General features: G+C 51.8%; 2 protein-coding genes across 4 annotated transcripts; both read left to right on the top strand.

The window, feature by feature from the left end:
• The first annotated feature begins 63 nt into the window (after positions 1 to 63).
• On the top strand, positions 64 to 14,151 carry DESI1 (desumoylating isopeptidase 1). The gene is made up of 6 exons (XM_048078795.2): positions 64 to 211; positions 7,200 to 7,221; positions 8,140 to 8,209; positions 8,818 to 8,927; positions 9,748 to 9,870; positions 11,046 to 14,151. The coding sequence occupies exons 1-6, from the start codon at positions 121 to 123 to the stop codon at positions 11,137 to 11,139; spliced, it is 510 nt and encodes a 169-aa protein (XP_047934752.1). The 5' UTR covers positions 64 to 120; the 3' UTR covers positions 11,140 to 14,151.
• Positions 14,152 to 14,348: 197 nt separating this feature from the next.
• Positions 14,349 to 27,431, top strand: PMM1 (phosphomannomutase 1). Of its 3 annotated transcripts, XR_010830133.1 has the most exons (9): positions 14,349 to 16,550; positions 16,640 to 16,757; positions 17,810 to 17,886; positions 18,386 to 18,477; positions 20,886 to 20,985; positions 21,810 to 21,885; positions 22,875 to 23,057; positions 23,245 to 23,321; positions 24,672 to 24,787. XR_010830133.1 is itself a non-coding variant. In XM_013197286.3 (8 exons), the coding sequence occupies exons 1-8, from the start codon at positions 16,482 to 16,484 to the stop codon at positions 25,449 to 25,451; spliced, it is 771 nt and encodes a 256-aa protein (XP_013052740.2). In that variant the 5' UTR covers positions 14,349 to 16,481; the 3' UTR covers positions 25,452 to 27,431. The 3 variants fall into 3 exon arrangements, 1 of the variants encoding a protein (XP_013052740.2); XR_010830131.1 differs by having other exon boundaries at positions 22,875 to 23,321; XM_013197286.3 differs by lacking the exons at positions 22,875 to 23,057; positions 23,245 to 23,321 and adding an exon at positions 25,329 to 27,431.
• Positions 27,432 to 27,506: the final 75 nt, after the last annotated feature.

Raw genomic sequence — 27,506 nt, 5'->3', positions numbered from 1 at the left:
GCATGCGCACCCCGCAGCGCCCCGCCGCCGCCGCCTCCCGTGCCCCCGCCGCCGGTTCGCGTCCGCCCCCCCCCCCCCAAGCCCCGTTGCGGCGGGCGGCTGCCGGCACCGCGCGGCCCCATGGAGGAGCCGCCGGCGCTGCACCCGGTGCAGCTCTACGTGTACGACCTGTCCAAGGGCATGGCCCGCCGCCTCAGCCCGTTGATGCTCGGTAAGCGCGGCGCCGGCGGGGAGGGGAAGGGGGAGCGGGGACGGGGCCGGGGGGCGAGGACCGGCTGCCGGTTCCGGGAGATCCGGGGCTGTCCGGCTGCGGCTGGCTTGGGGACGGGGGGAGCAGCGCCGGGAGCCTTTAACAGCACCGGCTCCGGGGGTCCGGGCGCGGGTCCGCACCGGAATGGGGCGGCCCTGGCCGTGCCGTGCCGGGGGTCAAGCGGCGGCTCTGGGCTCCCTCGCTGCCCGCCGCGGGTGCCGGCATCCCGCAGATTCCTGCGTGTCAGTAAACGCGCGGTGCCCGCTCGTGGGTCGGGTGCCTCCCGCGGTGTTTCGGTGCCGCGTTTCTGGGAGGCCCGGTACCGGGAGGCGACGCTTCGGGACCCCGGTGGATCCCTCGCGGCCCCGCGGGACGCAGCTCGGCGGCGGTGGCACGGGGCCAGCGAGGCCTGCTTGGTCACAGTGACGAGGCAGCGGCAGGGCGCCGGCTGCGTTACCCGTGGCACACGGCGTAGGTTGGTCCCTCGCCCCTTTTTTTTCCCCCCTCCCAGTTAAATGTCTCCTGCGCGTTTTCGCCCAGGTCTGTCGTACCTCCGGGTTGCTTTTAGAAACCTCCCGAAGAGCAAAGTGATGGAGGGAGCGCTCGTCTCGCCTCCTGCACCCAACTGTTTCATTCCCGTTTGGCTTCTGAAACTGTTGCTCCTTCTCTATGCGTTAACTTGCAGGCGGCCGGTAGCTGTTTCCCCTCCTCTTTCATCCGTTCATAAGCTGTGCGTTATCGGGGAAAGTCAGACACTGAAAAGGATTTATTGGGTTACTTGGTGCCAAACAATTGTCAAGTCTACTTACGGTATTCTTTCCGTGGATACCACATCTGACTGAAACGCTATTGCTTTGAGCGATAATTCTGTAACGTTGCCTATATTGAAATACCCGTGCTTTAGAGAGAAGAAACAAGCGTGATCTGGAGAAGAGAAGGCTCTGGGGAGACCTTACAGCGGCTTTCCTGTACCCAAAGGGGCCTACGGGAAAGCTGGGGAGGGGCTCTGTCAGGGAGTATAGGGATAGGACAAGGGGAATTGCGTTAAACTAAAAGAGCGTAGGTTTAGGTTAGATGTAAGGGAAAAATTCTTCATTATAAGGATGGTAAGGCCCTGGCACAGGTTGCCCAGAGCAGCTGTGGATGCCCCATCCCTGGAGGTGCTCAAGGCCAGGCTGGATGGGGCTTTGGGCAGCCTGCTCTGGTGGGAGGTGTCCCTGCCTATGGCAGGGGGGTGGAATTAGGGGATCTTTGAGGTCCCTTCCAACCCAAACCGGTCTGTGACTCTGTAACTGATCCCTCTGTCAAACAGGGGCTGAATTCCTCCTCACGGGGCTGGCTGCTGCGGGAGCATCACCACATGATGCCTTTAGCTGTGCTAATGGGATCCAGAGGTATTATGTATTATGTCCGTGCAGCATTCGAGGATCGGTTTATCCTGACCCGTTCAAGATCAGGTCTCTCCATTGTGGCTGAGTGATGTACCCGAGCAGCAGAGCCACGCAGCATTGTTTGTTGCAGGTTTTGGAGTGACTTATTCATGCCCCTTGGGCACATCTTCACCTCTCTTGGCAAGTCTATTCATTTTTACCCAGACTGTTTTTGTTCTGTTACTCTTCTGTGAGTTTCCTGCAACTTTTTGGTGAATATTTCTGTTCTAAGTGACCAAACACTAAAGTTCGATTGGCTCTGATATCAGGTGTGGCACATTTAACTTCTGTGTGCTGTTGCTCTACCTTCTCTGCAGGTACTGTCTGCTCTCCTTCATTCAGTCTGTGAGACCACGTTTGTCTGTCCAGCTACGTGATCTAATAATAATAAATGTTAGCTTGAAGGAAATGAGATTTGTTTGCAGAACAGAAAATGGAATGCACCTGATTCCGTGGGAGGTGGATAACAGGGAGGATAACAGCACTGCAAGCTGAATTGTTCTGAGTTTGAAGATGATATTGAGAGAAATCTTTAAGGAAGATTAAAATCCCATTGCATCGTGGGCTTAAAGAAAAATCTCTTGCAGCTCTTTAAGTTCTCCTGTCCTGTAACGGAGGCTATTGCCCACGTGACTCACAGAATGGGCAGGACCTCGGTTTACTGCAGCAGCTTTGGCTCACTGCGATCGAATTAAGGGTGAGTTGGCTGGCAGTAGTGCGTTTAGCTGTAAGGACCTAACAGCCCAGAAAGAGTTAGAGTGAAAGATAACTGCCAAAAGAAAGCACCTTGTGCTTTGTTCCTTTTTCCTAGCCCCAGCACACTACTCTACCTCACCTCCACACTTTCTAAAAAGCATCGAATTGCTCTGCTGTGAGATCCAATCAGCTTTGCTCCAAAACACTTGCTAGGGATTTCATGAAAATCAAGGGCAGTTCCCTCCCACAGTCTTCCCTGCTTGGTCTCTCCAGGCACCTCGAGGAGAAGGGAAATGAAGCACCCTCCTCCCTCTCTTAGTCTTTTCCTTCAGTTGAATACCCTGGATATCATGTAGGAGAAAGTGTTTGACTAATTAGGCTAATTTTCCATTTTAAAAAGTTGTTCTTGAGCTGAGGGACAAACGACAAGCTCTGAATGGGATAAACATCCATCTCCTTGTATAATTCCTTCAAGTCTCAGCTCTTCTGCCCTTCAGTCTAATAATTTGGATTAATATGCAAACTGTTTTCACTTGATGCTTAAAATGCACAGGAATAAACGACATCACGTGGGCCACAAGATTAACGAATTGACTCTGCCCGTAAAATAGACTGGTGAGCATCTAATCTTCCTTTTGCTTGGCCTTCCAGATAAACCCAAGCATGGAATTAATCTGATTTGATTGTATTCTAAAATTATTCAGGTTTGTTTTCTTTCAGAATACCCTCATGTGCTCATGATGGCAGTCTCCTGAATCAGCACAACAAACAAATCCATTCCATTCTCCCTGTTCCTGTAACTACGCTGAGGCTCCTGCAATTTTTTAACGCATTTGAATGTTGTGTTTTTCTCATATTTCTATGGTACGTACTTGAGCAAGAAAGCTAATTGCGCTATGAATGTTATAAACAAAAATAATAGCCAACAACAACAAAAAACACGTTTAATTGCCAGATGAAACTTGGCCTCATTCAACTATTTAAATCTTTGAGATGCTTAAGTGCACAGATCTATGCGTAATTGACATCCCTTCCTGAGTTCTGCTGAGTATCTTCAGGAAATATCCATATGAGCGCCTAAGCAAGTGAAAGAAAGACTTAAGAGGTCGGGTATTGATCGCCATTCCAAAGCTGAAGGAGCTATCATCCTGGAATCTCACAGCTATGGCACAGTAACTTCCGTGCCCGTGTTCTTCATCTGTGACAAACAGTGATCTGCCTCACATCAGCTTGTAATGGCAGCAGCTGAAATTAAACTGAATTACCCCGTGTTTACTGCAGGCTGAGCTTGCCCACAGATAATTACAGCGGGACAGCTGATACCTGGTAACTTGGCCACGTGCACTAATTGTTGTTTGATTAAGTGCCTTCAGCTAAATTTGCAATACCCTTTCCTTCTCAACAACTAGAAGTCTCTCAGAATATTTAAACTCCCTTTGCATCTTATTGTTGTTGCCTTGCCTTACCTGGATGAACAGCAGGTGCTCAACAAATACCGTCCCATCTGGACGTTCCTGTTCGAGGATTATTTGGGGCGGCTCCCTGGCAAGCCTGGCCTTCAATTTGTGAAGCTGGGCAATGCTGCCAGCAGCAGGTTTACTGGAAGTGTCGCTGCCGGGCCTGGATACAACTTGCCTTGGGCAACTGGCTGTGGGAACAGCAGTGCAGATCCTTGCTTGGCCGTACGGTTAGGGCTGGCGTGTGTGTTGTACCTTCAGAGGCTGCGAGCAATGTATTTTGTGCCTGCTGCTGGGCATTGTCCGTGATACAAGGCGTAACTTGTTATTCAGGCTGTCCTAACTGCTTTACTTCCACTTCTTAGGAGCGTGGCGGTGAAACTGCAGCAGCATACCGGCAGCTCTTGGCCTTGGCTATCTCTGGATGATGCAGCCGTGGTTCCTAACAGCAGCTTTCTCAGCTGTGGGACTGCCCAACTGTGTTGGCACTGGGGAGGCTTGCACTGCGTTCCTAAGTGGTTTCTCTAGCCAAGTACAGCCCACCAGTGGCAGAAGGGGATTTTGTTTTGTCTGCGACAGGCCGGAGAGCTACCATGGGTGCCTTGTTGTCATCAGCACTGCAGATCTGGCACATGTTTTCCACGGTGCCAGCCTGGTTAGTGTCTTAGAGGGGTTAAGCAGAAACAGTAGCTCCATTCAAAGCAGCGCCTGGCAGAAGCTGGCCTCAGACAGACCTGCCCTGTGGAGCTGTGCTAGCCCAGAGCTGCTCTGCTGTTGTTGACTGTGGACTTGGGGTGTAGCAGCCAGGGAGGAGCCCCCCGGCTGGAGCACAGATTAATGTGAAGTTCCTTCCCTGAATTCTGTTTGCTTTTTTTTTTTTGCCTTCAAGCAATCAGGGAACCACAGTGGTGGAAAGGGGTCTCTGGAGGTCCTGTTCAAGGTAGATCCAGTGAGAACAGATTGCTTGGGGCTTTGAGCAGTTGAGTTCTGAGCATCTCCAGAACCGAGGCTCCCTTTTCTCTATACCCACTAGGTAACTGTAGGCAGCAATAACAACTCATGGCCTTCTCTTTTTGAGGCTGAGCAGACCCAGTTTTCTCACCCACTCCTTCGTACAGTGAGTTGTCCAGCCCAGTGCATCAACCCAGTACCTTTTGTATTGTGGGATTCAAAACCGAGCATGAAAAGGTCTCTCAGGTGTTGAACAGAGGGGCAGGATCGCCTGCCTTAACCTGCCAGCTGCAGTCTTGCTGGAGCAGCCCCGCGTGTTCAGCTTTTGCTGCAGTGATCTTTTAAGGTGGGTGTTGTAGCCAGATAAGCAGGCTCCCAGTAGCACCTGTGACGTTGTCGGTGTCTGCAGTGACTTCCACCTGCACACAGAATCTAGGTGCAAACTGGCAACTCCGTAGAAAACCTTTCATTGTTGCTTGCTGGAAAAGTGTGTGTGCATGTGAAAGTAAATACTAAGACGTTCTTTTTGTGTTTAGCATACAAGGGTGCAGGTACAATTCCAGTCTGTGCTGCCTTTGAAACCGTTTCCTCTTGGAAAACGGTGATTTATTGTAAATACAAACATGTATTAATTTCTTAAGATAAAGAGAACATGACCTGTGCAACGCCAAGGTGGTAGGCCAGCTGCTGAAGGCAGCGCCCTGTGCCCTACCTAGCTGCTGTTGCTGCTGAGCTGTGCTATCACCGCCTTCTGGCAGCTCCAGCATGCGAGGCGAAAGCTCTGATGGGCAAGGTGTGGGACAGGGGCCGGAGGATCCAGTTTAGTGGGGTGGGACGTGCTCAAGAGGCAGCAGATCCTCCTGAGATGTTGCGACACGCTGCTCCGCTTCTCTCATCGCTGCTGCTATCTTTTGGCCTCCCTCCTGCTCCGTGCCCACGTTTCTGTGCAACAGGATGACAGAATACGCTTGCTGCCTGGCTGTGGGCCACGGTAGTGACAGATCAGTCCACCTACAACGAGGCCGCGTGCGCTCACTTTGTTGTGACTGTACAGACATCAGTCAGGCTTTTCCTTGCCTCCACTCGTGTGTGACCCTCATCTGAAGCAGGCACCTATTTTTTGTGCCTGTTTTGCGTCAAACTTAAGTGAGGAAATTACAGCAGTGACTGTTCGTTCCTTACCTGGACACATAGGCGTCCCTTTCTTGGAAGTCCTGAAGGATTATCCTCACCGGAGGATTGGCAAGGCGGTGGCTCTTAAGATAGCCAAGAAAAGTTTTATTGTCACAAGTGTTTGAATAGAACTGGTTATTATTTCTTTATTTTAAAAAGACCAGAGCTCTGAAGCTTCGTTGAAAGGAGAGAAATTGAAAGGAAGAGAAAAATACCTGGACGTGGTGGCCTAGAACTCAGGAATTGAGGTCTGCAGCGGGCTTTGGGAGGCCTGATGCCCATCTGATGCGAACAGATGGTGTACGAACCAGAGCAAAGGCTGTTGGCCCACAGTTAGCCCAGCAGCACTTTCTTAACAAATTCTTACTGTCACAATGCCTCTCGTGTTCAGCTGGCTTTTTTGTCGTCTGTCTACGGTGTTCTTGGTCTAGTTGTAGGAAACCTGCAGGTGATCAAATCACATTCTGGCATCTAAAAGCAAGGCTATGGCAACAAAAGTTCTCGGGAGAGGTGCTGCCTGGATATAGAGGACAGTGGTGTGTGAGGTGGTGTGCTGAGGACACTTGAAAAAGATGTGTCAGGGAACTGGAAAAGAATTTCAGAAGGGATTCTCTCTAAAACGCAGTCGTGCTATCAGTTTAGCTGTGCCTGAAGTGTATCGTTGCTGCTGCTGTGTTCTGCAAAACACACAGTTTGATTTTATAACTTGTATAAATTGCAACACTAATTCCCCTCCACACATTCACTTAGTTTTTAAGAGGTGGGGAAGCCATGGGACAGCTGATTGTAGAGACCATCACCATAGATAATTGGTTCAAGTCAGATCAGTCACTGAGAAAGCGAACTGAGTGCTCTGTGCTGGCAGACCACTTGCGATTGTGAAATCAGTGCAAAACTCAACTATTCTGGCCCTGACTGAAGACTCTGTAACTGTAGGATAAGGTTTCTTTCCTTGGTCTGTAGGCAAAAGCCCAAGGAAGGTAAGCACTGGCAGGGTAGGGTGGAATTGCCAGCTCTGCATGCAGGAGGAAAATGTAAGGCACTGGTGTGGACAGAGTAGTTCAGCTGGGGAAAAAAAAAAAGACATGTCGCTTCTTTAGAAGTGACTCTGGGATGAAAGTTGCGTCTTTGGGGATGCTGTCATGGTGAAATAACAGGAGAGGTTCCTTTGTGATTGACAGAAGGTAGGCTGAAATCTGGAGAATACATTGCTAACAACTATCTTCTTTTTTCTGCATACAGGGAAACAGCTGGAAGGCATCTGGTAAGTGACTAGATTTAACTTGCGTAATGTGTGTTAACTCCTGTGGCGTAGGAAGCATTATCAATATGAGGTTATATATGCTGCAGATCTTAAGAACACTTTAGCACTGAAGAGATACCAAGGCACTTTCTGTTCCTGAATGCAGATTGACAGTAAAATTACGTACAGTCAGGTGCTGGTTAAACCTCTGGAATCAAAGCTAGGATCTCATGAGAACAGCGTTTCTAGTCATTGTTGTGTTTTGTGCTCTCTTGTACCCGTTTTCAAGGGTTCAGGGTACTGTCCTTGTCCCAGACACTGTCTTCTGATTGCAGGCAGGACTGAACGTGAGAATAGAAGAGTAGGTGGGAAGAAGGTATTAGAGAATCTAGCCTCCTGGTACGTAAGAACCATGGCTATGTTCAGTTGCAAATCATTTCCTAGTTTGCTGTAGGTCATGTTCAGAAAGTTTAAAACAACAACAAAAAAAGGCGACTACCTTCTGTCTCTCTCAAGCCATCTCTAGTGATCGCCCAACCTTATTCTCAGTGGGTTACTACCAGTCAGACACTTCTGTCAGCAGAGACAGAGCTAGCTCTGCGGCTATCTCTGTAACTTCACCCTCAAGCCTTTAGCGGAAAGGGGCTGCTGGAGATCTCACGCTGGTGTGGAAGTCCCTATCTTCCTATGTTCGTTCATGCTCAGGCACTTAGCTGAGCCCTCCTTCCCAGCCTCCTACAGTGTTACGGTAGGGTTGATAATCGTTGTTTCCATTTGTTTTCCTGTCTCAGCAGATACTGTTCCTGCTCACAGAAACGCATTGACTTTTTCCTTCAGTTACTGACTTCGCAATGACCTTGACCACATATCTTTACTGGTGATTAATGTGCTAGGTTAAATATTTCCTTTGTTTCACCTGTTTGTTATTCTCTGTGGCAGGCATACCTCCATAATAGTCCATAAGGATGAGTTCTTCTTCGACAGTGGGGGAATCTCCAGCTGTGCACCTGTAAGTTAACCCTAGTTTTCTGGCAAGATAGTTTTGTGGTAGGGTTACAGATCAGATTTGCTTGTGTCACTTAGAAAAGCAGCAAGTGAAGAGAATTCTGAATTCAGCCAGATGTGTCTGCTTGCCATGGTTGCCCTGGGCATCTGAGGAAGAGAATGTGGACAGTGGGTTCAAGCCCAGCTAAATACAGGTTGGGGGATTGCCCCCACCAGTGATGCCCTGGATAGACAGACGCTGCAGATGTGATGCCAGTGACACTGTTAGATTTTGTGGGGATGGTCTTTGCATGCAGACTTGGCAACTCAAGGAACTCTTTTTAAGATTAAAGAAGCAAACACTCCATGATGCTTTGACAAACCTTTCTGCCATTGGAGAGGTGAAACTGGTGGGCCATTCTTCTAAAGCAGAATTTTTCTGTATTTTAGAGCTTTCGGCACATAACCTCTCATTCTCTGGGTGGTGAATGGGGAAGGCCAGTAGGGCTCCTTGCTTGATAAACTAAAAGTTCCTCCTTCTGTGCCTAGAGAAACCATAGCTCAATTCATCGGACCCCAAAATAATTCAGTCTGTTGACTTTAATGTTGTTTTCTGGATGTTAATTGTTACAGGGAGGAACGCTGCTTGGCCCCCCAGACTTGGTTGTTGACCTGGGGAACACTGAAGTCACAGAAGAAATTTTTCTGGAATATCTGTCTTCTTTGGGGGAATCTATGTTCCGGTAAGTAGCAGCTTTTGCTATAAAATCTGAATGCCAAAAAAAAAAAAGACTTTTAGGGAAAGAGGGAGAAAGGTCTTATGAAACCCATCCCGTTCACAAAACTCTTTCTGCCTAGTGTATTAGTACTCTCCAGATACGAGACTGGAACTGATACGTACAACTAGGCAACCCTCTCGTGTGCCAGCCCTGAGCTAGGCTGGGAGGATATTCTACCAGGAAGTCTTTCACTGTTTGGTTTGTTGTTGTATTTTTGTGTTCTGTTGTTGTTGTTCTCAAAATGGAATAACGCCTAAAATGCTTTTGAGAGGATCACCAGGGAAAACGAAGGCACTGTATGAAATATTTCAGTAAATAGTGTTTTGTCTCATGAGTCACGGGTGAAGTGTTGTTAGTAAAACTGCCAACTTTCAGATAAGTAAAAGCAAGGTCTTGGTTGTTAAAGAGTCTTGTCAGCTTCTCAAGAGGATAGGAAATGGTAGCATTTAGTGTTCTGGCTAAATTTCAATGTCAATAATTCCTGTGATTTTTTTTTCCTTATTCCTTCTGTGGTTTTACTCGAAGAAACCTGACCTCATTTACCCTTCAAAAAACATTGTATAGAGTCAGTGATGCAGAGTGATGTCGTTTTCCACCCTGATTCAATTGAATTTGAAGGTGAATTGATGTCTGTATTTTACGTACTTGACTTAGCACCCTTTGTTGGGAAGGGGAGAAAAGTGCTGATATAAGGAGATGATCCTCATTAGTGGTCTAAGTTTTTCTTGTTAGATTTATTGCTGAGTCTCTCTTTTCATGTTTCAATTCCTTTCCTGTGGCACAGAAGTGACTCTTATAATATCTTTGAACATAACTGCAACACCTTCAGTAATGAAGTGGCACAGTTCCTGACAGGAAGAAAAATCCCTTCCTACATCACTGACCTTCCATCTGAAGTTCTTGCCACGTGAGTATACGTTCTGCTTCTCGCTGTAGTGTATTGCTTCATGCTAATGCTTAAATATTTGACAGAGGCAGCAGTACCAGTTTCTGCTGGCTCTGTGAGAACCAGCATGAGATTAAGGAGAAGATGCTGTTTGCTTTCTTTAACGCTTACAACACTGTACGACAGGTGCTAACTGGCACTGGCATTACTGAGAAGGTGTGAAAGAAGGTTGTTCTTCTGTCTTTATCTTAAATTAGTTATTTTGTAAGGGCCTCTCATGTGACCAGACATGTAAAGGGACTTTCTGAAAGTGATGCAAGTGTCTATTTTGTTTGGTAGCTGTTTTTTGTGTTGGTTTTTTTTTTGTCTTGGGAAACCAATATATGTCAAAGGTCACGTCTAATACTCTAAGCACCATAACTGCAGTGGAGATGTCAGTTTTGCCTCGTGAAGAGGCAAGGGAGATGTAATTTTAAAGTTATTGGTGTAGTTTTAAAGCTAGAACTGAATGGAAAAAATATGAAAGAGAGGAAATGAAGGTAGGCTCAACCTCTTCTGTTGTACTCTGAACTAGTGAGGATCCCAGCAGGGTGATTTAGCTCCATTGTTTAGGTCTTATTTCTCTTATTTCTTATTTCTGTGGTATACCACATCATCTGAGAGACACATCTTCTGCCTTGGGCTCTTATTTCCTCAGATCTCTCAGTCAGTCTGTAACAGAGTGAGTCATACCAGAAGACAAACTTGGTGCTACAGATTGCAACAGACATTATTCTCTGTGTGTTGAATCACTGTCTTATAAGGGGACTAGGGGCTATTCTAGTCTTTAATACTGATGTGGTGCTTAATGAAGAACTGCAGTTGCATAACAGGGATTTCATTCGCATGCTTAAGTAGAATGAATTACTGAAAGCCAGTTTCAGACACGCTAATACCACATTAGCAGCATGGGTGTGTTAGGACTTGGAATTCCCTTTATATAAAATCAGACTTAAGATCCTTAGCTATTGAACAGTGAATTCTGTATGATAAGTTAAATCTAGTTTGCTTGCAGTGAAAAGTGAGAGTCTGTTCATCAACTTTACTTCCATTTATGCTGATTTGATTCCAGTCTAGGAAGTGAGCCCGTTTCAGTAGTAAATGGGAAAAATTGTTCAAGCAAGCTATTTGATATGTTTATTTCTTTGCCTTCTCAGACCTTTTGGACAAGCTTTAAGGCCCCTCCTGGACACCATCCAGATCCAGACACCTGGAGGAAATGCCTTCAGCAGACATAATGGACAGAGCTAACAGGAGTGACCCGTTGTGCCCAGCCTCACCATGCCTCTTCCTTTTTAAACACAAATCTACCAGATTTCTATTTTATAATTTCCCATCAGAATTAACTCTATGGAAATTACAGGACCAGTTTTAAAATTTCCTAGGGAGAGGGTTATCAGGGTGCATGTAAGACAATGCTACCAAAAAGATTGCCATAATTTCTAATAGTGTTCTACTAATTTATAAAGGCTGTCTTGCCTGGGTTAGGCTGACACTTTCTAAATAACTCCCGTGCTGGTAAGTGGGAATTCATTCCATGAACATTCGAGCACCCGTTACACATTTTGAAGTAAAGGGGATGTCCTAGCCATCCCTTGCAGGCTCACATCTCTTTCTCTTGTCACTGACTGTGTTCTGGGGGTATTTGCTGAAGTCTGTAGCAAGAAGACAAAGGAAGTATTTGTAGCCTAGGAGGTGAAGATGTCCCAGTACTAGTCTTACGCATATTTCATTAACGTTGTGTTATTTGCTCAGGCAACAAGCTCAACTCATCTGATTAGAGCATTTGCAATGGCACAGCTGAGTGGAAAGGGTGGCCTAGCTGAGCTAGTCAGCATCACTTTCAAAGCTGAAACTTCCAATGGACTTAGCTGTGTGTGGGTGGGAGGCTGCAAATGAAAACTACCAGGAGCCTCATAAGGCGAGATCCAGGTGTTAAGGCAGAGAACCAGCTGAAAGAACAGAACCTCATGAGCAAATTTTAGGTGAAAGTAAGCTTCCTTTTCTCTCAAGCAAGCTTGTCAGCAGATGGATAGAATCCTGTTAACTTTTACCTTTGCTCAAGAGCTGTTTTTTCCTCACTGAGCCAGAGTTACTGTACAGTGAGGCAGGAATAGCATGGCAGCTGCACAATAATGAGAGGTAGGCCAATTCTGCCTTCAGCATCTAGTTGCAGACAGAGTAGGAGTTCCAGCTTTCTCTGATATTGTTGCCCTCTCCAAAGCAGTCAAGTACATCCCAGAGAGTGCTCTGCTTAAGTGAAAGAAATAAGTGGTAGGTCTCCCCAGATTTAAAGAAAATGAGGAATAGTAAAGTTAAGCTTTTCTGTCGAACAGTTGAGTTGATTGGGATGCATGGAGAAGCAGTCCTATCCTTAGATTGATGTTAGATTGTATCAATACTACATCTTCTAATTTAAGGTTCTTATAGCTTTGCAATTATTTGCAGTGGGAAAAAAAATCAGGGGAAGGAAAGATGAGGCACATTGATTTCTTTTCATGTGTGTATATACACTGTTTTCCTGAACAATTCTGTAGCAAGTACACTTAGGGAGGAGCACAAGAAAGATATTGGGCAAACCCCCAAAACATTGCTGGTGTTCCATAAATGGGGATTGCACATCCCAGATGCTGCTGAAGAAAGCATCTATGCAAAGTATAGCCCTTGGTTCCAGTGCTTTGTTGTGCAAACAATTGCTGCAAGCTCAGTCCTGCATCTCAAACTTCCCGTATTACCTAAAGGAGATGTCTTTCCTCTGCTGGGCTATCTTTCTCCCAGAGTAATATGGTTTAGTATGTTTCTCATGCTGTTATTTTTGTGGGGATGAAATGGAAGAAACCCACAGTTCAGTCATTCTGTCAGTTACTCTGTTGCCCTGCACCTTGTAGAGTCACTACACGAGTGGAAGTCAGGTACTGTCAGTCCCTTTTGCAGTTGTGTAGCTGCTCTGAGTGCAGGTGGCCTTTGTAGCCCAGAATGTGTTTTCTTGTCAGTGGTGATTTTTTCCTTCTGTCATTCTCTGCTCGTGCCATCAACTTCTTAAGTGTTTCATTTGGCAGACTGGACTAGGAGACAACCGTAGCAGTTAGTACAGATGCAAAAGCTTAATGCAAAGTTTTCAGTCTTTCACCATCAAACCATTATGCAGAGAGCATTCTGTAGTAAATTACTTACCATACAGCACCTTTTGGTGCTTCTGGAGAAGGCATTGGCAAGTGTTTGTTTTCTGGTAAGCCACAGCATAGTTTTTCTGTTGTCTGTGTAATCCCCTCCAGACTCTTTCCATGTCTATTTTGTGAAGAGTAACCGGTCTCTCATCCAAGTACAGACATGACTATACCACGAAACACAATAGCACGTTAGAGATCTTAGAGCTTCCTCAGTCGAACAGGTATACCGAAGCTGATACAATGCAGCACAACATCTGGGTATGCTAGTTTGGTACCCACAAGGAGCACAGCTGTGGTTGTTTCTTTCAGCAAACTATCACTTCAGGTACAGCCAACTGCTGGTACAGCTGTTCTGCAAGGGAAGCACAGGCACCATGGTCTCTAGTACCACGGTCTCTACCCCATGCTTCGTTGCATGACAAGTGTGTCCACTTCAGAGGTCCTGAGCCTGGTTTCTGCTTCAGGGCCTTTTCCTTTCCTGCCTCCCGACAGGATGTAAGAGGTTCACCCCAGGCATTTTGCAGTCTGCTTTTTCCCCTCCTGAGCAGCCCTGTTGCAGAGAGAATGCTGCTACTTGAGTATCAGTGGGTAAAATTTCACTCAGACACATTCTGTTTGCGGTAACTGTGGTACTCTCAAAGGAGCTCCGGAGGGTCTCCTTGTCTCTGGACCTACTCTGTGTATTGTGGCAAAGGAACTATAGGAGCGGATCCTGTTTGTTTGATCTTACTGGGTAATGAGACCCTTGTACCCTGTAGGCCTCTTAGGAAACCCGTTTTCTCCAAAGATGGTTACGCGTAAATTGCAGGTCTGTGCACCCAACATTCCTCCCAGCCATACCTACTCATAGGTACATAAACTAGAATGAGAAATGTATGTAAGTGTATATAGGTGGCAAACTTCAGCCAGCTGATTGACCAAGGGGGAGCGGGGAAGCTGAACTCCTGAAGGGGAGCAGAACCCTTTTGCCCACACTTACTGTTCTGTCAAGTATTGCTGGGGTTCCACCATGCCATTTTTAAAATGTTAATAACATCTTTAGACAGAAAGTGATGTTTTGATTTTTTTCTATTACAATAAAAAAGTACAGCAATTTTCTGTTTGTATGTATGTGTCCACGCAGCTACCCAGCAAAGGCAGCTCACCAGAAATCTGCTTCACGCCGTTCCCAGCTGGAAATTGCAGGTTAAGAAACCATCCTAGCAATTTGTGCTGTGTACCGCTAGTAGAAGTGACAGTGGCTACTGCTCTTTGCTAGAACTGGTCATGGGCAATATTTTTATTTAAATTTGGGGACATTTTACTTCTGCAATCACTGTGGTATGTTAAAATCCCTCTTCTGAGGGCTGGCGCAGCTTGGATGAGCTAAATAAAGGTCAGACAGTAGGCGGTTTGTCAGCACAGATTTTGTACAGCCATTGCTCATTTAAGCGTTCAAGAACGAAATACCTGATGTGTGCTGTTGAAGAAGAGGCCCGAAAGAGCTTAAGCGTAACAAAAGACTCTATTTTTTTTCTTCCTGCTTGTTTCAATGCTACTACTTTAAAAAGGAAGAAAGAAGCCTTAAGAAGCAGGCTTTGTTCCTGGGTTCCTCTGGAGCTGCAGAGCACAAATGGGTGAGGGTTATGTAGCAGCATCCATCATGCCTCTGCTGGTAGGCTGTTAAAAAGTAGAGGAAAGATGGGGCTTTGGGTAAGAAATTATTTCAGTATGGGCTTTTGGACACTTATTGATGGCATCCACGTGCTGAACCACAGAGCTTACTGTTTGTACAGCAGTCTGTATGGGTGTAATATGGAAAGGGGCTTTAGCTAAGGTTCATGGTCATGGTTGCGGTTATTTTGGTCTATTCTTCAGATGGGGTGCTGGTTTACTTTCAAGTATTAGCCCCAGGTAAAATATCTGGGAATGAGTACAACAGGGAGATGTTGACCGTAATAGCACCCCTAGTCAGAAGGTACAGTGCTCACAGACGCCGTCAAAGCTTGGACCAAAATACCTGTTCTTGTTGCTGGTTACGGAGCTTTCATCCACAGCAGCTGCTGCTGTCCAAGTCGCAAGTGAGGGAATGCATCAAGGGAGGAGCTAAGCAGGTCTCTGAAGTATTAAATATCTGGAACAGCCACAGGAACTTGTTCTCAGAGCTAACCCAGGTGATTTTTTTTTTGCTCTCGGGGAAACCACAGTAGCACAGACCCTCACCAGCTGATGGTAAATGGCAATAAAGGTGCCGAGGGAGATGGTTTGGCATGCTGTAGACTTGAAAAGACTTCGTAAAGCAGCACGACGGAAATAATAAGCTGGAAAAAGCACAGTAGGTAGGTCAGATTTTGGAAAGCTCTACCGGTGGCTTAGAGCCGATTTCGTAGGCGTTCAGAAAACTGACCGGTGCTTTGGTGGCCCTCCTAATTCCGGCAAGTGCCACGGGGCGGCAGCGCTGCGGTGTGCAGCACAGAGCTGCTCCTGCTCCCCCGGGCACCGAGCGGGGACAGGTCCACGGAGGTGCCTTTCCGACGGCTGTCTGCTGCCCCGTGTGGGGAGAGAGGAGTCTCGGCTGGGTGCCTGAGGGGAAAGGTGCCCGTACATGCGTCTTCTGCAGCAGAAGCTTGTGGTGGCCTCAGATGCCAAGGCGAGATAGCACAAAGATCCCAGGGGAGACCACGTCCTTTTTATTAAATCCAGACCCAGATGTGGTTGAGAGCCTGCCCTCTTCCTCGTGCTGTACGATAAAACGTAGATGTGCAGGGGTATGTTTTTAGTCCAACTGGGTGAAGGGGTGAGCGCCCAGCTTGTGCAAGCACAAGGTCAGCCAAGAGACTGCAGAGAGACGGTGGTGTCCAGGAGTCCTCACGGGAAGCAGCTTGGCCCAAAATAACTGCGAGGCTGAGCACACTGTTTGGGATGCCCTATGGGAGCTGCCAGGAGGACAGACCATAGGGTCAGCTTGGGCTACAGCGATAACCAAAGTGCTGCCACATCTCCAGGGCCGTGAGGGGAGCGAGCTGGCAGTTTTTCCCAGCACCATGCCTCTTCCACTCGGACAGGGGAGGTATTGTCTTTGTACCACGCTGTGGCTTATAAACAAGAAATGGCTTGTATTTCTGAATGCCAGGAGTTCGCTGTGCATCTGACTCCACGGCTGTCTTTTGAGAGCCCTGGGAGTTAGGGCACGGCTTTGCTGCACAGAAGAGACGGATATGTGTCATTGCACATAGACAAGCCCTACAAAGGGCCATAATCCTAAAATCAAACCCAAAACCACCTTGGACCGGCCGCCCGAGGCCTGACAACCCGCCGCCAAGCCCCTGCTGCAGCACCGCGGCCCCGGCAATGCTGGCGGCCACAAGATGGCGCCGCGGCGCGGTCCCGCCCCCGGGCCGCCCACCGGGCCGCCGGGCGGGCTGACAGAGGGCGGCAGCGGGGATGGCGGCGGCTCGGGGCCGGGTGCTGTGCCTCTTCGACGTGGACGGGACCCTGACGCCGGCCCGACAGGTGAGGGGGGCCGCCGGGTGGAGGGGGGGGCTGCCTGTCCGCCGTTTCGGCCCTGCGGGCTCACCCTCGTCTGCCTCCCGCTCCCGCAGAAAATCGAGCCCGAGGTGGACCGGTTCCTGCAGGAGCTGCGCGGCAGGGTGCAGATCGGCGTGGTGGGCGGCTCCGACTACTCCAAGATCGCCGAGCAGCTGGGCGAGGGGGACGAAGGTGAGGCGTGCAGCAGCCCACCCGCTTCGGTAGCCCTGCGCCGGGGGTACTACTTAGGTTCGGGGGGCTCCCGCGTGCCCCAAATCAGCAAGGGGACCCCGAGCCTGCCCTTGGGCTGCTGGACGTGCCCAAGGAGCCGCCGCTCGAAGGCCGGCTCCCGCTGCCCTTCGGAGAGCCCAGCAGGCAGGGATGCTCCAGCCCACGCCGCCAGCTCCGCTGTTGGGCGCGATCCAGGGCCGCAGCCGCTGCCGGAGCGGCCGGGAGCTCCTTCCAGGCTCCTGCGGCTCTTGGCAGCCCTTGGCGAATGTAGCCCACCCGTTAGCTGGCCGATGGGTCGCTGGTTGCCTTCAGAGCCCGAGTGGATGGGAGGAGAGGCTGCCCAAGCTGCTTGCCAGCGCACCCGCAGCATCACCAGCCGCGCAGGGGGCAAGCCGGGCGCCAGCTGGGCAGGACGCGAGGCAGAGGATGGACCAGGAGGGCAGGGCAGGCAGCCTCTCCTCCCTCCACCTTGTTTTCCATCTCCGAGATCGATGCCAAACACGCAGCCGAGTTCTAAGGTCTTTCTTCTGCCTCATTAGCAGCGATCGGCTGCGTGGCTCAGGGGAGCGTGGCACTGATGGCTGAGTCAGCAGCAATCTGTTTACTGCTTCCAGGAGGGGCCGGGGTTAGATAACCAATAACTGCATCACCGGAGCACCCCAGCAGCGGGGGGGAGAGCGCAGGGTAACGCGCACGTGGCTGAAAGCCTGACATTTTGGAGCTCTTATCTTCCGTCTGCCACTGATTCAGTCTGTGACCCCAGTCAGGTCGCTTCCCCCGTCTGCGTCAGCTGCCCCCCTGCCCGCTGGAGATAGCGGCCTCTCCCACGCGCTGGGAGCTCTGAGGGTCGCTGCCTGGGTGCTGGGTGCTGTGAGACGTGCGCTGTGAAGGCGCCTGGAGGAAAGCACGCTGGGTCCTGGATCCAGCCAGCGCTTCTCTCTCTGCTTGGCCCCTTTTCCTAGCCGAGGGCTGAAGCAGCATCCGTTTTTTCTCTTTCCTTTCCTTCCTTTCAGTCATCAGTAAGTTTGACTACGTCTTCGCAGAGAATGGCACCGTGCAGTACAAGAACGGGCAGCTGGTCTCCAAGCAGGTAGGCCGGCTCCTCGTGCAAACACAGCTCTCCTTCCTCATCCCTGTGTTCCTGAGCGCCATGGGGAGCAGTGCCTGGCTGCATGCAAGTGGGCAGCCTCGTCTTCCCTCCTCAGCAGCCAGATTTGAATGTCCCATTCCCCCTGTTCACGTTTTTGGGTTGGAACAGGGGCTGGAGCCCGCACTCCCCCCCCGTCACGTAGCTGCTGAGTTAATGGTTGTCCAAGGGCCATCACAGCCGTGGCAGCTGCTTAGCCCCAGGAGAGGTTCGGTGGTTTGTGCTCCTGTGGGGCAGAAGAGCCAAGCAACACACAGGAAAAAAACTGCCCCACTCCTGCTGTCTTATGGTCCCCTCACTGCATGCCATCCACACTTGGTAGAAAGGCCTAGTCCAAAAAAGCCTTGCCATTTTCCAGTGGTCCTTTTTTCCTGACAGAATAGCAGGAACCTTGGTTTCGCATGTGCTCCTGCTTCTCCTCACTCCCCTTCTCCTCCCACAGGCCATCCAGGACCACTTGGGAGAGGAGCTGCTGCAAGATCTCATCAACTTCTGTCTCAACTACATGGCGCTGCTGAAACTGCCCAAGAAACGGTAAAGGACTGAGCCTGTGCAAATGTCTGTTGTGTCACTGATTTCTAGGGAGCTGTGGACCCCAGAGCTGTCATAAGAACAGCTGAGCTACTGAGCTTGTTTTTGCTCCAGGTCTTACAGGTTGTACTGTAGTATTTAGGGGCCCTGTATAGGATCACTGCCCCCTTGAGCTGGGCACTGTAGGCAAATAATCTAGGAGGGACTTTTTTCTGGAGAGTCTGCACTGGTTTTTAGCATAATGCCTGCGCTTTCCCCCTCAGGTTTTCTTCCATCAGAAGCAGGGTACAGCTACTGCATGCATCTGATTTAAGACAGTGGTAACAGCTAGTTGCTGGTCAGGGCATCAGGCACTTTTGGTCGTGTAAGGTTCCAAACAGACAAACAATGAGTCTCAAGATGCGAGGGTACGGAGACTAAACACAGTCTCATGCTCTGTCTAACCTAATGTCACTTGAAGCCACTAGTAACAGGGCTGGTCATGCTCTGCAGCTAACCACGTGTTCCTGCTTGCTTCCCCATCATGAGATCCCGCAGTTACAGGGAGAGTTGGGTTGGTACACCTGGTCTGAAGGAAAACTAGTCCACCACAAGGAAAGAAAAGGGTAGTTTTCCATTGGATCAGCTTGCTATCATGTCATTGCTGGATCCAGCAGAAAAAAAAAAGAGAGGAGAAAAAAAGATGACATGGAAGGGGAGAGCAGAAGGACCTCTTTCAGAGACAGCCTGCAGCTGAACCAGTCTGGGTGTAATGTCAAACCACCCCTCAGACCACAGTTTCACAAACACTTGAAGCCAGCACTGCCAAGCAGCTCTGCTCTCCCCTCGCCTCTGGCTGTTTTGTTCCTGCTCTCCCCCTCGTGTCAGCGCCAGTGCTTGTACGGTGAACCCGAGGCGAGCGATCTGCTTGAAATGCAGTTGCTGAAAGAAAGTTGCTAACCTGTGATCCAGATGGGTTTCCTGATGTGAGTCACCACGTGGCAACGTGAGCACTGCTGAGAGGGGCCAGCGTGGTTCCTTGCGACAGGAGAGCTGGCCAAACATGCCCCCAAAACTGTGGGCTGGGACCCAGAACCCTCAAGGCTGTTTGGTTGCTTCACTGCTGTCTGGTTGCTCAACCCAGTGAGGTTTCAGCTCCCAAGTGCCTCCGTGGATTTAGGCTTATGGGATTTCTAACAAAGCAAGGACTTTAACCCACGTCTCCCGAGTCTTGGCCCTGGGCATGGAGCCATAAACGCTCGGTGCTGCAGGGATGCTGTCTGCAGGCTTCAGGCATGGCTGCCTGCGTGTCCTTTCCGCAGGCAGTTCTTCTCTGTGCTACGAGACAGGAGGGGGAGAGTTTTTCCCCCGGGGTAAGCGCTTTATCACAGAGAAACAGCAGACGGCTGGGAGGGACGTTAGAGGCTTAGGGAGCTCAGGGCTCCTCAGCCGGACAAGGAAGGGGATCTTCCTGCTCCGGGTAGGTTTCCGCAAGAGTTTTAATCTATTTTCAAACCGGCACTGCTGCCGATTTGTTTCTGTTTTGCTCTACGTTGTTTCTGCCCCTCCTGTGCGCCAGTGCTGGTACTTGTCTGAACCCTCAGCGCGCTCTTCCGAGGTGATAAGCCAACAAAACCGCCTGTAGCCAAGAGGAAAGAATGGGAGCAGTTTTGTGCCAGCTTAGTGGTTTGAACCAGCCCACCAAGGAACTGGCGGAGCAGTAATGCCAGCGCGAGGCGAGGGTGTCAGGCAGGGAGCTGGGTGCTGTTTGTGCAAGCTTTGATCGGAATCACAGCCAAAGGCGCGGGTGTCAAAGGGGAGACGCGAGGGCCCTGCAGGGGCCTGCCTGATCGGTGTCTCACAAGGAGGTCCTGATTGCTCATCAGCCTGCTGCCCTGCATCAGCAGCGCGTTACACTGACCTGCTCCTTCCCCCTGCCCCAAGCTACTGCCAGCTTCACACAGACCAACGCAGAGAACTTTTCGTAAAGGCCTCCAGGGGTGGAGATGCCACAGTCTCGCCAAGCGGTTGATCCAGTCCAGGCAACAGCTGTCCTTGCAGCTATTACAACATCACAAAATGTTTCCTATTATCTCACCTAAGCCCATTGTTTCCAGCCCGTTCCCAGGGCACAATAACTGTTTGTTCCTCTTCTCTTGCAGTCTTTTTATTAAACTGTCCCTTGGAGACCTTCAGTAGTTGTTGACGCCTGGTCTCTGCCTGCTGAAACAGGGCTCTTGGGCAACCTTAGAAGCTCTTGCACACCTGAAGCACGAGCACCCATTTGGGGGCATGGCTCCTCTCCTCCTGTGTGTCCCTGCGGACACTGCATGCCTCACTGAGCAGCCATTTCCCTGGAAAAGCCTTCTTTTTTTTCCTCTCCCAGCCCCTGTAAATCCCGCCAGTAACCTCGTGCTCTTGCCCACACACAGAGGAACCTTCATTGAGTTTCGCAATGGGATGCTGAACATCTCGCCCATCGGACGGAGCTGCACGCCGGAGGAGCGAATTGAGTTCTCCGAGCTGGACAAGGTACAGGCTGGGTTTGGGCTCACCCTCCCTTTTGGTGGTTTTGCGCTGTTCACAGACCTCAGGTCTTCTGTGCTTCCCCCTTCCCGGGGAGAAGGGAGGCCAGCTACAAGCTGTGCACCAGGCCAAAGCAGGCAGCAAGGTGGAGACAGGACTTGAGGCAGAAAACCCAAAGAGAGACATAAATAAAAGAAAGAATTTGACCTAACTGGGGTCTACCAGTGCAGTGGGGTTGCCAGCAGTATTCCTTGTGCTGTGGGAGGCCCCTTGGGAATAAAACATGTATTTCACAGGGTGTTTCCTTGTTTATGGTAATCAAAGGTAGAATTCCACCGCAAGCCTCAGAAAGAGCCCTAAACTTCCTAGCCTAGCTCACCCTCCGGGGTGGCCCAGCACCTGTCTTCTTTTTCCCTCTCTCCCACCCATAAGAGAGCTGGAACTAAGGGGCTCTTCAGACCGGGAGAGCCATGGCAAATGTGCTGGGCAGATCTGCTGCTCCCAGTAGCCTGCTGGAGCTGCCCTGAGCTAGTGTCTATAGGCAGACATCAAGCAGGACTGGTGAAAGCTGGTTAAATGGTGTTAGAGCGGCCAGGAGGAGAGGCTCAGACGGGAGGGAACTGATGGCAGTCAGACCATGACGTCCATTCAGGACCCTGAAGAGCACGGGGAAGTCTCTTGTTCCAGGGGCTCAAAAAAGGTGGGAATGGGAAGTGTGATCAGAGCACAGCGATAAGCCAGAGTTGCCCAGGAGACAGCTTGCGGTGTATTTCAGCAGAGTGTCAACATCTAATTACTCAAACCCTTCTCTTTCCTCTTCTCCTCTGCAGAAGGAGCGGATCCGGGAGAAGTTTGTGGCAGCCTTGCAGAGGGAGTTTGCTGGCAAGGGCCTGCGTTTCTCTCGAGGTGAGTAGAGGAGGCTTCCCTGGCTTTGCTTTGGCCTCTTTATTGTGTTTCCCTTAAAATCGTAGAAAGGGGAGCAGGAATTCAGGCTGTTCCCTTCGGGGGCCCGGCTAGGTGAACACTGGAGCTCCGCTCCCCAGGGAGACCCTGGTAAGAGCTCAGCAAGCTTCTATTCCTGGAGAGCCGCTGCGAGGGTGTCACATTCGCATTTGCAGCAGGTCGATGGCAGAGAATAAACCGTGCTGTAGATTTTCCTCTCTGGGAACCATCCAAACCAACTGGTTTCTGTCCCGTGACATTATCTGTGCCTTATTCCAGTTAGCTGTGCTGAGCCCACCCCTGCGCAGGCAGGAGGTCTGTTCTGGCTCAAGCACCAGCAGCAGGGTTGCCAGCAGAGCTCCAGGCACATTCAGTCCTCTGCACAGGCTCCTCGAGGAATGCAGGGGTGTAAGAGAGGAAGGGATCTCGTGTTTCTCAGCGCTGGAGTTTTGTTTGGAAGCCTGGCTGCCAGGGAAACATCTTTCTTCTTGGCAGAAGAGCTGCCGAGAGGCAGGGAGTTTGCCGCCCTGTGCCGTGGCCTTTTGCAGGGCCGTGTCTTGGGGTGGAGGCGCACTTTTACAGCCAGCTTACCAAAGGCAAGGAGCTGAAGGAGGGGCTTGAGCAGCCTTGGGAATCTGGTCAGGACGGGTTGGAAAATGAGGTTAGCTAAGGGATGGGGCTGAAGCCAGAAGACGACCCTGCACAGAACAGGTAGGTGTGTGTAATGTAAGAAGGTGCCACGTGGAAATCTAGCCAAAGGGCAAGGGGATGACAAGGCCAGGACATGGCATGTGACACTCCGCTCTTGAACCCTCTGTCTGACAGTGCTGTCTGGCCCTCTGGTCCTCCAGGGGCTTTCATCCTGAGAGCCTCGCTTTGCCTCTCCCTTTAGCGTCCTACCGAGTGTATCTCGTGCTGCCTGCAGCATTGACACAGACCATTTGTCATAGCAGAGAAAGACAAAGGCCCCGCAGCCGTGTCCCTCGGGCGCAGGGGACAAGAGCAGAACAATGGGCCTTTCTCCTCTGACTTTGGGAAACCGCCACGAAGAGCCCGGTCCTGTCGTGTAAAAGCATGAAGACAATGGGAGCTGCAGGACCCCAGCTCCTCCGCAGCGAAAGCGTCGGGTGTCTCAGGTCAGGCATCCAAAAACAGGGCTGTTGGGGCAAGCTGGCTCCGAGTGCCTTGTCCCAGGCTGCGGAGGGTGCAAGGTGGTGGCAGATCTTGCTGCAGCTCCCCAGACCCATGCTCTGCCTAGACGAGGTGCTTGGTGTCCCCGGCACCAGGCCTCTCTCCCCTCTCCTATTTCCTTACCCATTCCAGCTGGCATCAGGAGCCCTCCTTGCTGCCCAGCTCTTTTTGAAAGGACAGAACACAACGAAATGCAGCATTCTTCATAGGTAAATGGCTTTGGATACAAAAAAAAAAAAAAAAAAGGGAAGACTTTTAATGAGGACACTGTTCTGTTCTGGGAAATGGGCAACCAAGTTCAGTTCCTGCTCTTTTGTAGGAGGGCACTTGATCTCACAAGACATTTGCTCCCTTGAGTACTGCAGAGCCTTGCCCAGGGCACCCTGTCCTGCAGAGGCTCCTTCTGCCTGAGGGGCCAGCATCAGGGAAGGGCCCCCAAACCAGCGGGGACATCTCAGCTAGCCAGGGGGGAGAGGAGCACGGCATCCGTACGTGTGCTTCTGAACAGCCTGGGGGATCGGCACCTCTCCTCCAGCAGGGACCTTCCCCTGCGGGTAACTGCCTGCTCACCCGCTTCCTAGGAGAGGCAGGATTATTATTCGTGAAGCGAGTGGGAAGCTCCAGGGCTGCTGGCGGCCCAGCACATTGCCTGGGGAAGCAGGCGGACTGCGTCACCCCACGTGAAACCAAGGGGCGCAGGGATCTGAACTGGGCAGGGGGAGGCACGTCCCGGCTCAGATCCCTGTTCCTCCTGACTTCGAGCGAGACCCAGACATCCAGGTGCCCTCGGTCGTGTTCTGACAGGAGCGTGTCCTCTCTGTGTTGGAGCAGGGATAGGACAGGACTGGCCCCACAGGCTGTGCCTGCAGCAGGGAGCAGCTCAAGAGGGCAGGGGAAGGTGCTGCCTTGGAGCTCCCCCAAAAGGCAGCAGCAGTGCTGGGGTAAATTTTGCCTGATGAGGACCAAGGGCTTGTTTCTCACCTGTTTACAAAACACGGTGGCGGTGCGTGCACGTGCACACGTACGCGTGCTCTCCAGGAAAGCTCCCCTAGTGCCGTGCGCGGGGTTGGCTGCGTGTGTGCAGGGTGCCAGGCGCTCCGGGCCCTCAGGGTGAAGCAGCATCAGTGGCGTCATGCAGGAGCCTGGGAAGTGCTTTGTGCCAGTTTCTGATAACGTGCTTTGTCCCCTGATTCCCCCCCCCGGGCACGCAGGACACGCCGATGCTCTCTGCGAGGCGTAACCCCAAATCCCCAGGTCTCCTCCAGCAGGTGCCTCTCTTACAGCCCCCCGGCGGCTTCCCCCTGCAGCCTGCTGGTGCCTGGTGGCCGCAGTCCCGGGGCCGCGCTGCTGTCACCCAGCCCCGCTGATGTCACTCGGGCTGCTGTCATAGGAACAGCATCTGCCACCCTCCCAGTTCCGTGCCAGCGAGCCACAAGGCAGAGCTGGTGCCTGGCCACTGCGTGGGGAGGGCTCCCCGCTCGCATCCAGCCCTCTCCCGGGGCAGGGGACACCCCACCGCGTCCCCACCACGTTGCTGATGCCCTCCCTTCTGCTGGCAGGCGGCATGATCAGCTTTGACGTCTTCCCGGAAGGCTGGGACAAGCGCTACTGCCTCGACGTGCTCGACGACGAGAGGTTTGACACCATCCACTTCTTCGGGAATGAGACGACCCCGGTGAGTACGCCCCGCACGCCCCACGGATGGCTGCTTTCCCTCCTCGGGCCTGGCCTGCCCGCGGCACGGCGGCCGACACAGACCTCTGGTGGTGCACGAGGGAGAGATGCTCTCACGTGGCCACGGGTGTTTGCGGCTGCTGGGTCGTGCAGAAATTCATTTGTGCCGAACTGTGCTGGGGAGCGGGTCCAGAGCTCTGCTGGGCCGGGACCTTCCCCATCCTTTCTCCGCTCGTTCCTCCCATGGCACAGGAGAGGGGACGCGAGAGGGAGGGAGCAGGGCTCTGGGTACAGCCCCCCTGCTGCCCACGTGGATAACAAAGCTGGCGGCCAAGAGCCTCAAAGCCCCAGCAGCCCGTCCCCAGCAGGGTCCCTGCCTGTCACAGCCGCTGGTGCTGCTGGCTCCCAGCCCGGCCCCAGGGAGGCAAATGCGCAGCAGCAAATGGAGGCTCCGTACAGGGCAGAGCGCCACGTGGAGCCTCGGAGGAGGTGGCTCCGGTGAGACTCTGCTAACGCTTTCCCTGTTCTCTCTTCCCCTGCAGGGAGGGAACGATTATGAAATCTATGACGATCCCCGGACGGTGGGGCACAGTGTCCAGTCCCCCCAGGACACGGTCCAGCGGTGCCGCGAAATCTTCTTTCCAGAGAGAGCGAATGAGTACTGACTGCGAGGGCACAGCAGCCCTCTCCCCCTCTTTCTCCCCCCACGAGGAAAAGCACCTTCATTTGAGGAATCTGCTCAGGGTTAGACTGAAAAACACTTTCCGGAGCTGGTCAGGAGTTAGCTAACGTGTGAGTGCGGGTGGGCGTGCAGGAGGGGGCCTCTGTTGATCAGCCCTTCGGCACGCCCCGTTCCCGGCTGAGGTTTGTGGGACCAGGCAGTCCGTCCGCCAGCAAAACTTCTCTCTTGCCAGCTTGGGCCTCGGTGGGCAGCAGTACCTGCCTGCGGGACCTGAACGCGTTGGAAGGGGCCATTCATAGCCGTGTGTGCATCTGCCTGTGTGTCCGTCCGTCCATCCGTCCTTCCCCTTGCTCCCTTCTTCTCTTTTTCACTCTGTTTCTCTCCACGCTTCTGCACAAGGGAACACACATCTCATGTTTCCCTCCCCTTTGCCCGGGAAGGTGGGTCTGCTCAGGCTCCAGGCAGTCGCTGGAGCTGCTCCAAAGAGAAGGGCCGATGAGGCAGTCGGCTCCGAGCCTCGCGTAGGAAGGGGAGCACCCCCTCTTGAAGGTCTCCAGCGAGGAGACTCCACAACCTCTCTGGGCAACCCGTGCTGGTGCTCAGTCTTCCCATCTGCGTGTCCACGAGTACCAAGACACACCAAATCTAGTTCCTGGTGCGAACGGAGATCGACACCAAACGGTGCCCTCCAAGCCTGCTTTTCCACCCCGTCTCCTCCCTTGCGCTGGGTTTGTGCGGTCACCTTTAGGGGGGCAGGTTCCCCAGTGCAGCTGCCCCGCGTCTGCTCTCCTGGGTCTCGGTGGGTAGCAAACCCAAACCTCAGCCTTCGTTCCTGGCCCTTAGGAGCCCCGCACCACTCCCTCCCAGTGTGTCACGGCCACTGACACCGCATTGTCGCTGTCTCGTGGTCCTGTTTTCTCTCGCTTTTTCTCCTGCTTTCCTTGCACCACGCACCTGTCCACGCAGCCCCGTTGCTCTTTGCCTCCCACCCAGGATCTGGACTGCAGAGAGAAGTTTCTCAGCTGCTGCCACCTAACCACGGGACCAGGCTGCTCAGGCGAGACACTTGGTGCTCCTACGCCCAGGGCAGGGCTCCCACATCGCCATGGGCACGGCCCCGAGTGGACTTTGGCACTGTACTGGTACGAGCAGGGGTGCTGTGTGCCCAGCACAGTCAGGGTGCTTGCTTCTCCGTGTGACGGTACCTCTTACGTTCAGCACGGCGGGTTTGTAATGCACCAGATTTGCATGAGTGCAGCGGTCTGCCTGGCATCCAGAAATCCCCAACAAATGCACAAATTCCTCTCTCTGCCCAGACGAAATCTGTGTGGGAGAAGAGGGCCTGTTGGAGAAGCCTGAATGCAGGGGACCCTCTTCACAGGCCACTGTCTTGGCCCTCCACTGCAACCTTCGTGGAGGAATCGTCTTTTGTGGTTCCTCTTTCGCTTTCACTGAGGATCAGGTTATGTGTGGGTGTTTGTTTTTGTTTGGTTGGTTGGGTTTGGTTTATTTTCCTTGTAAATCTATTCCAAGTCAGCAGGATCTCTGGAGAGCTCGGTGGTGGTGAAGGTGCAGGACACCACGGTGGCCCTGGGGGCTGAGGTGACCTCTGTGGAGACACCCCAGGGCCACCATGCTGTAAGGGGGGACAACCTGCTTGTCTTGCTATAGCTCTGGCTGGGTTCTTTGGCGTTTCCCAGAGGCAGAGAGGTGCCTGCTGCCCTCTGGGGCCCGGGAGGCCTCCACACGCCTGTCCCATAGCGTGACCCCGCGGGGGTTTCTCCCACACGTGTGCGTGAGCGAGTGGATGTGGCGGGGACTGTGCTGCCGTACGGTTCTGTGTCTGCGTGAGGCGGGTGGCTCCTGTCTGACTGGTACCAACTGTTAAACGAGAAATATATTTAATTAAATAAATATATATATATATGAATCAATCCTATTAAAGCCACAACGTGCAGCTGTCGGAGCGTGTGCTTTGTATGGACTCTGCTGTGCCCTCGAGTGCTGTGTGCGGGTGCAGGTGAGTCGCAGGAAGGGA

This window comes from Anser cygnoides, chromosome 1 (genome assembly GCF_040182565.1).
Source record: "Anser cygnoides isolate HZ-2024a breed goose chromosome 1, Taihu_goose_T2T_genome, whole genome shotgun sequence".
NCBI lineage: Eukaryota > Metazoa > Chordata > Aves > Anseriformes > Anatidae > Anser > Anser cygnoides.
This window is presented reverse-complemented; position numbering and strand designations above follow the sequence as displayed.

Excerpts from the sequence above, each read along its gene's own strand:
- PMM1 (XM_013197286.3), top strand. The coding sequence starts at position 16,482 with ATGGCGGCGGCTCGGGGCCGGGTGCTGTGCCTCTTCGACGTGGACGGG. Across the intron at positions 16,758-17,809 it reads GCTGGGCGAGGGGGACGAAG|TCATCAGTAAGTTTGACTAC; the intron begins GTGAGGCGTGCA and ends CCTTCCTTTCAG. Across the intron at positions 17,887-18,385 it reads GGCAGCTGGTCTCCAAGCAG|GCCATCCAGGACCACTTGGG; the intron begins GTAGGCCGGCTC and ends CTCCTCCCACAG.
- DESI1 (XM_048078795.2), top strand. The coding sequence starts at position 121 with ATGGAGGAGCCGCCGGCGCTGCACCCGGTGCAGCTCTACGTGTACGAC. Across the intron at positions 8,928-9,747 it reads TTGGGGGAATCTATGTTCCG|AAGTGACTCTTATAATATCT; the intron begins GTAAGTAGCAGC and ends CCTGTGGCACAG. Across the intron at positions 9,871-11,045 it reads CCATCTGAAGTTCTTGCCAC|ACCTTTTGGACAAGCTTTAA; the intron begins GTGAGTATACGT and ends TTGCCTTCTCAG.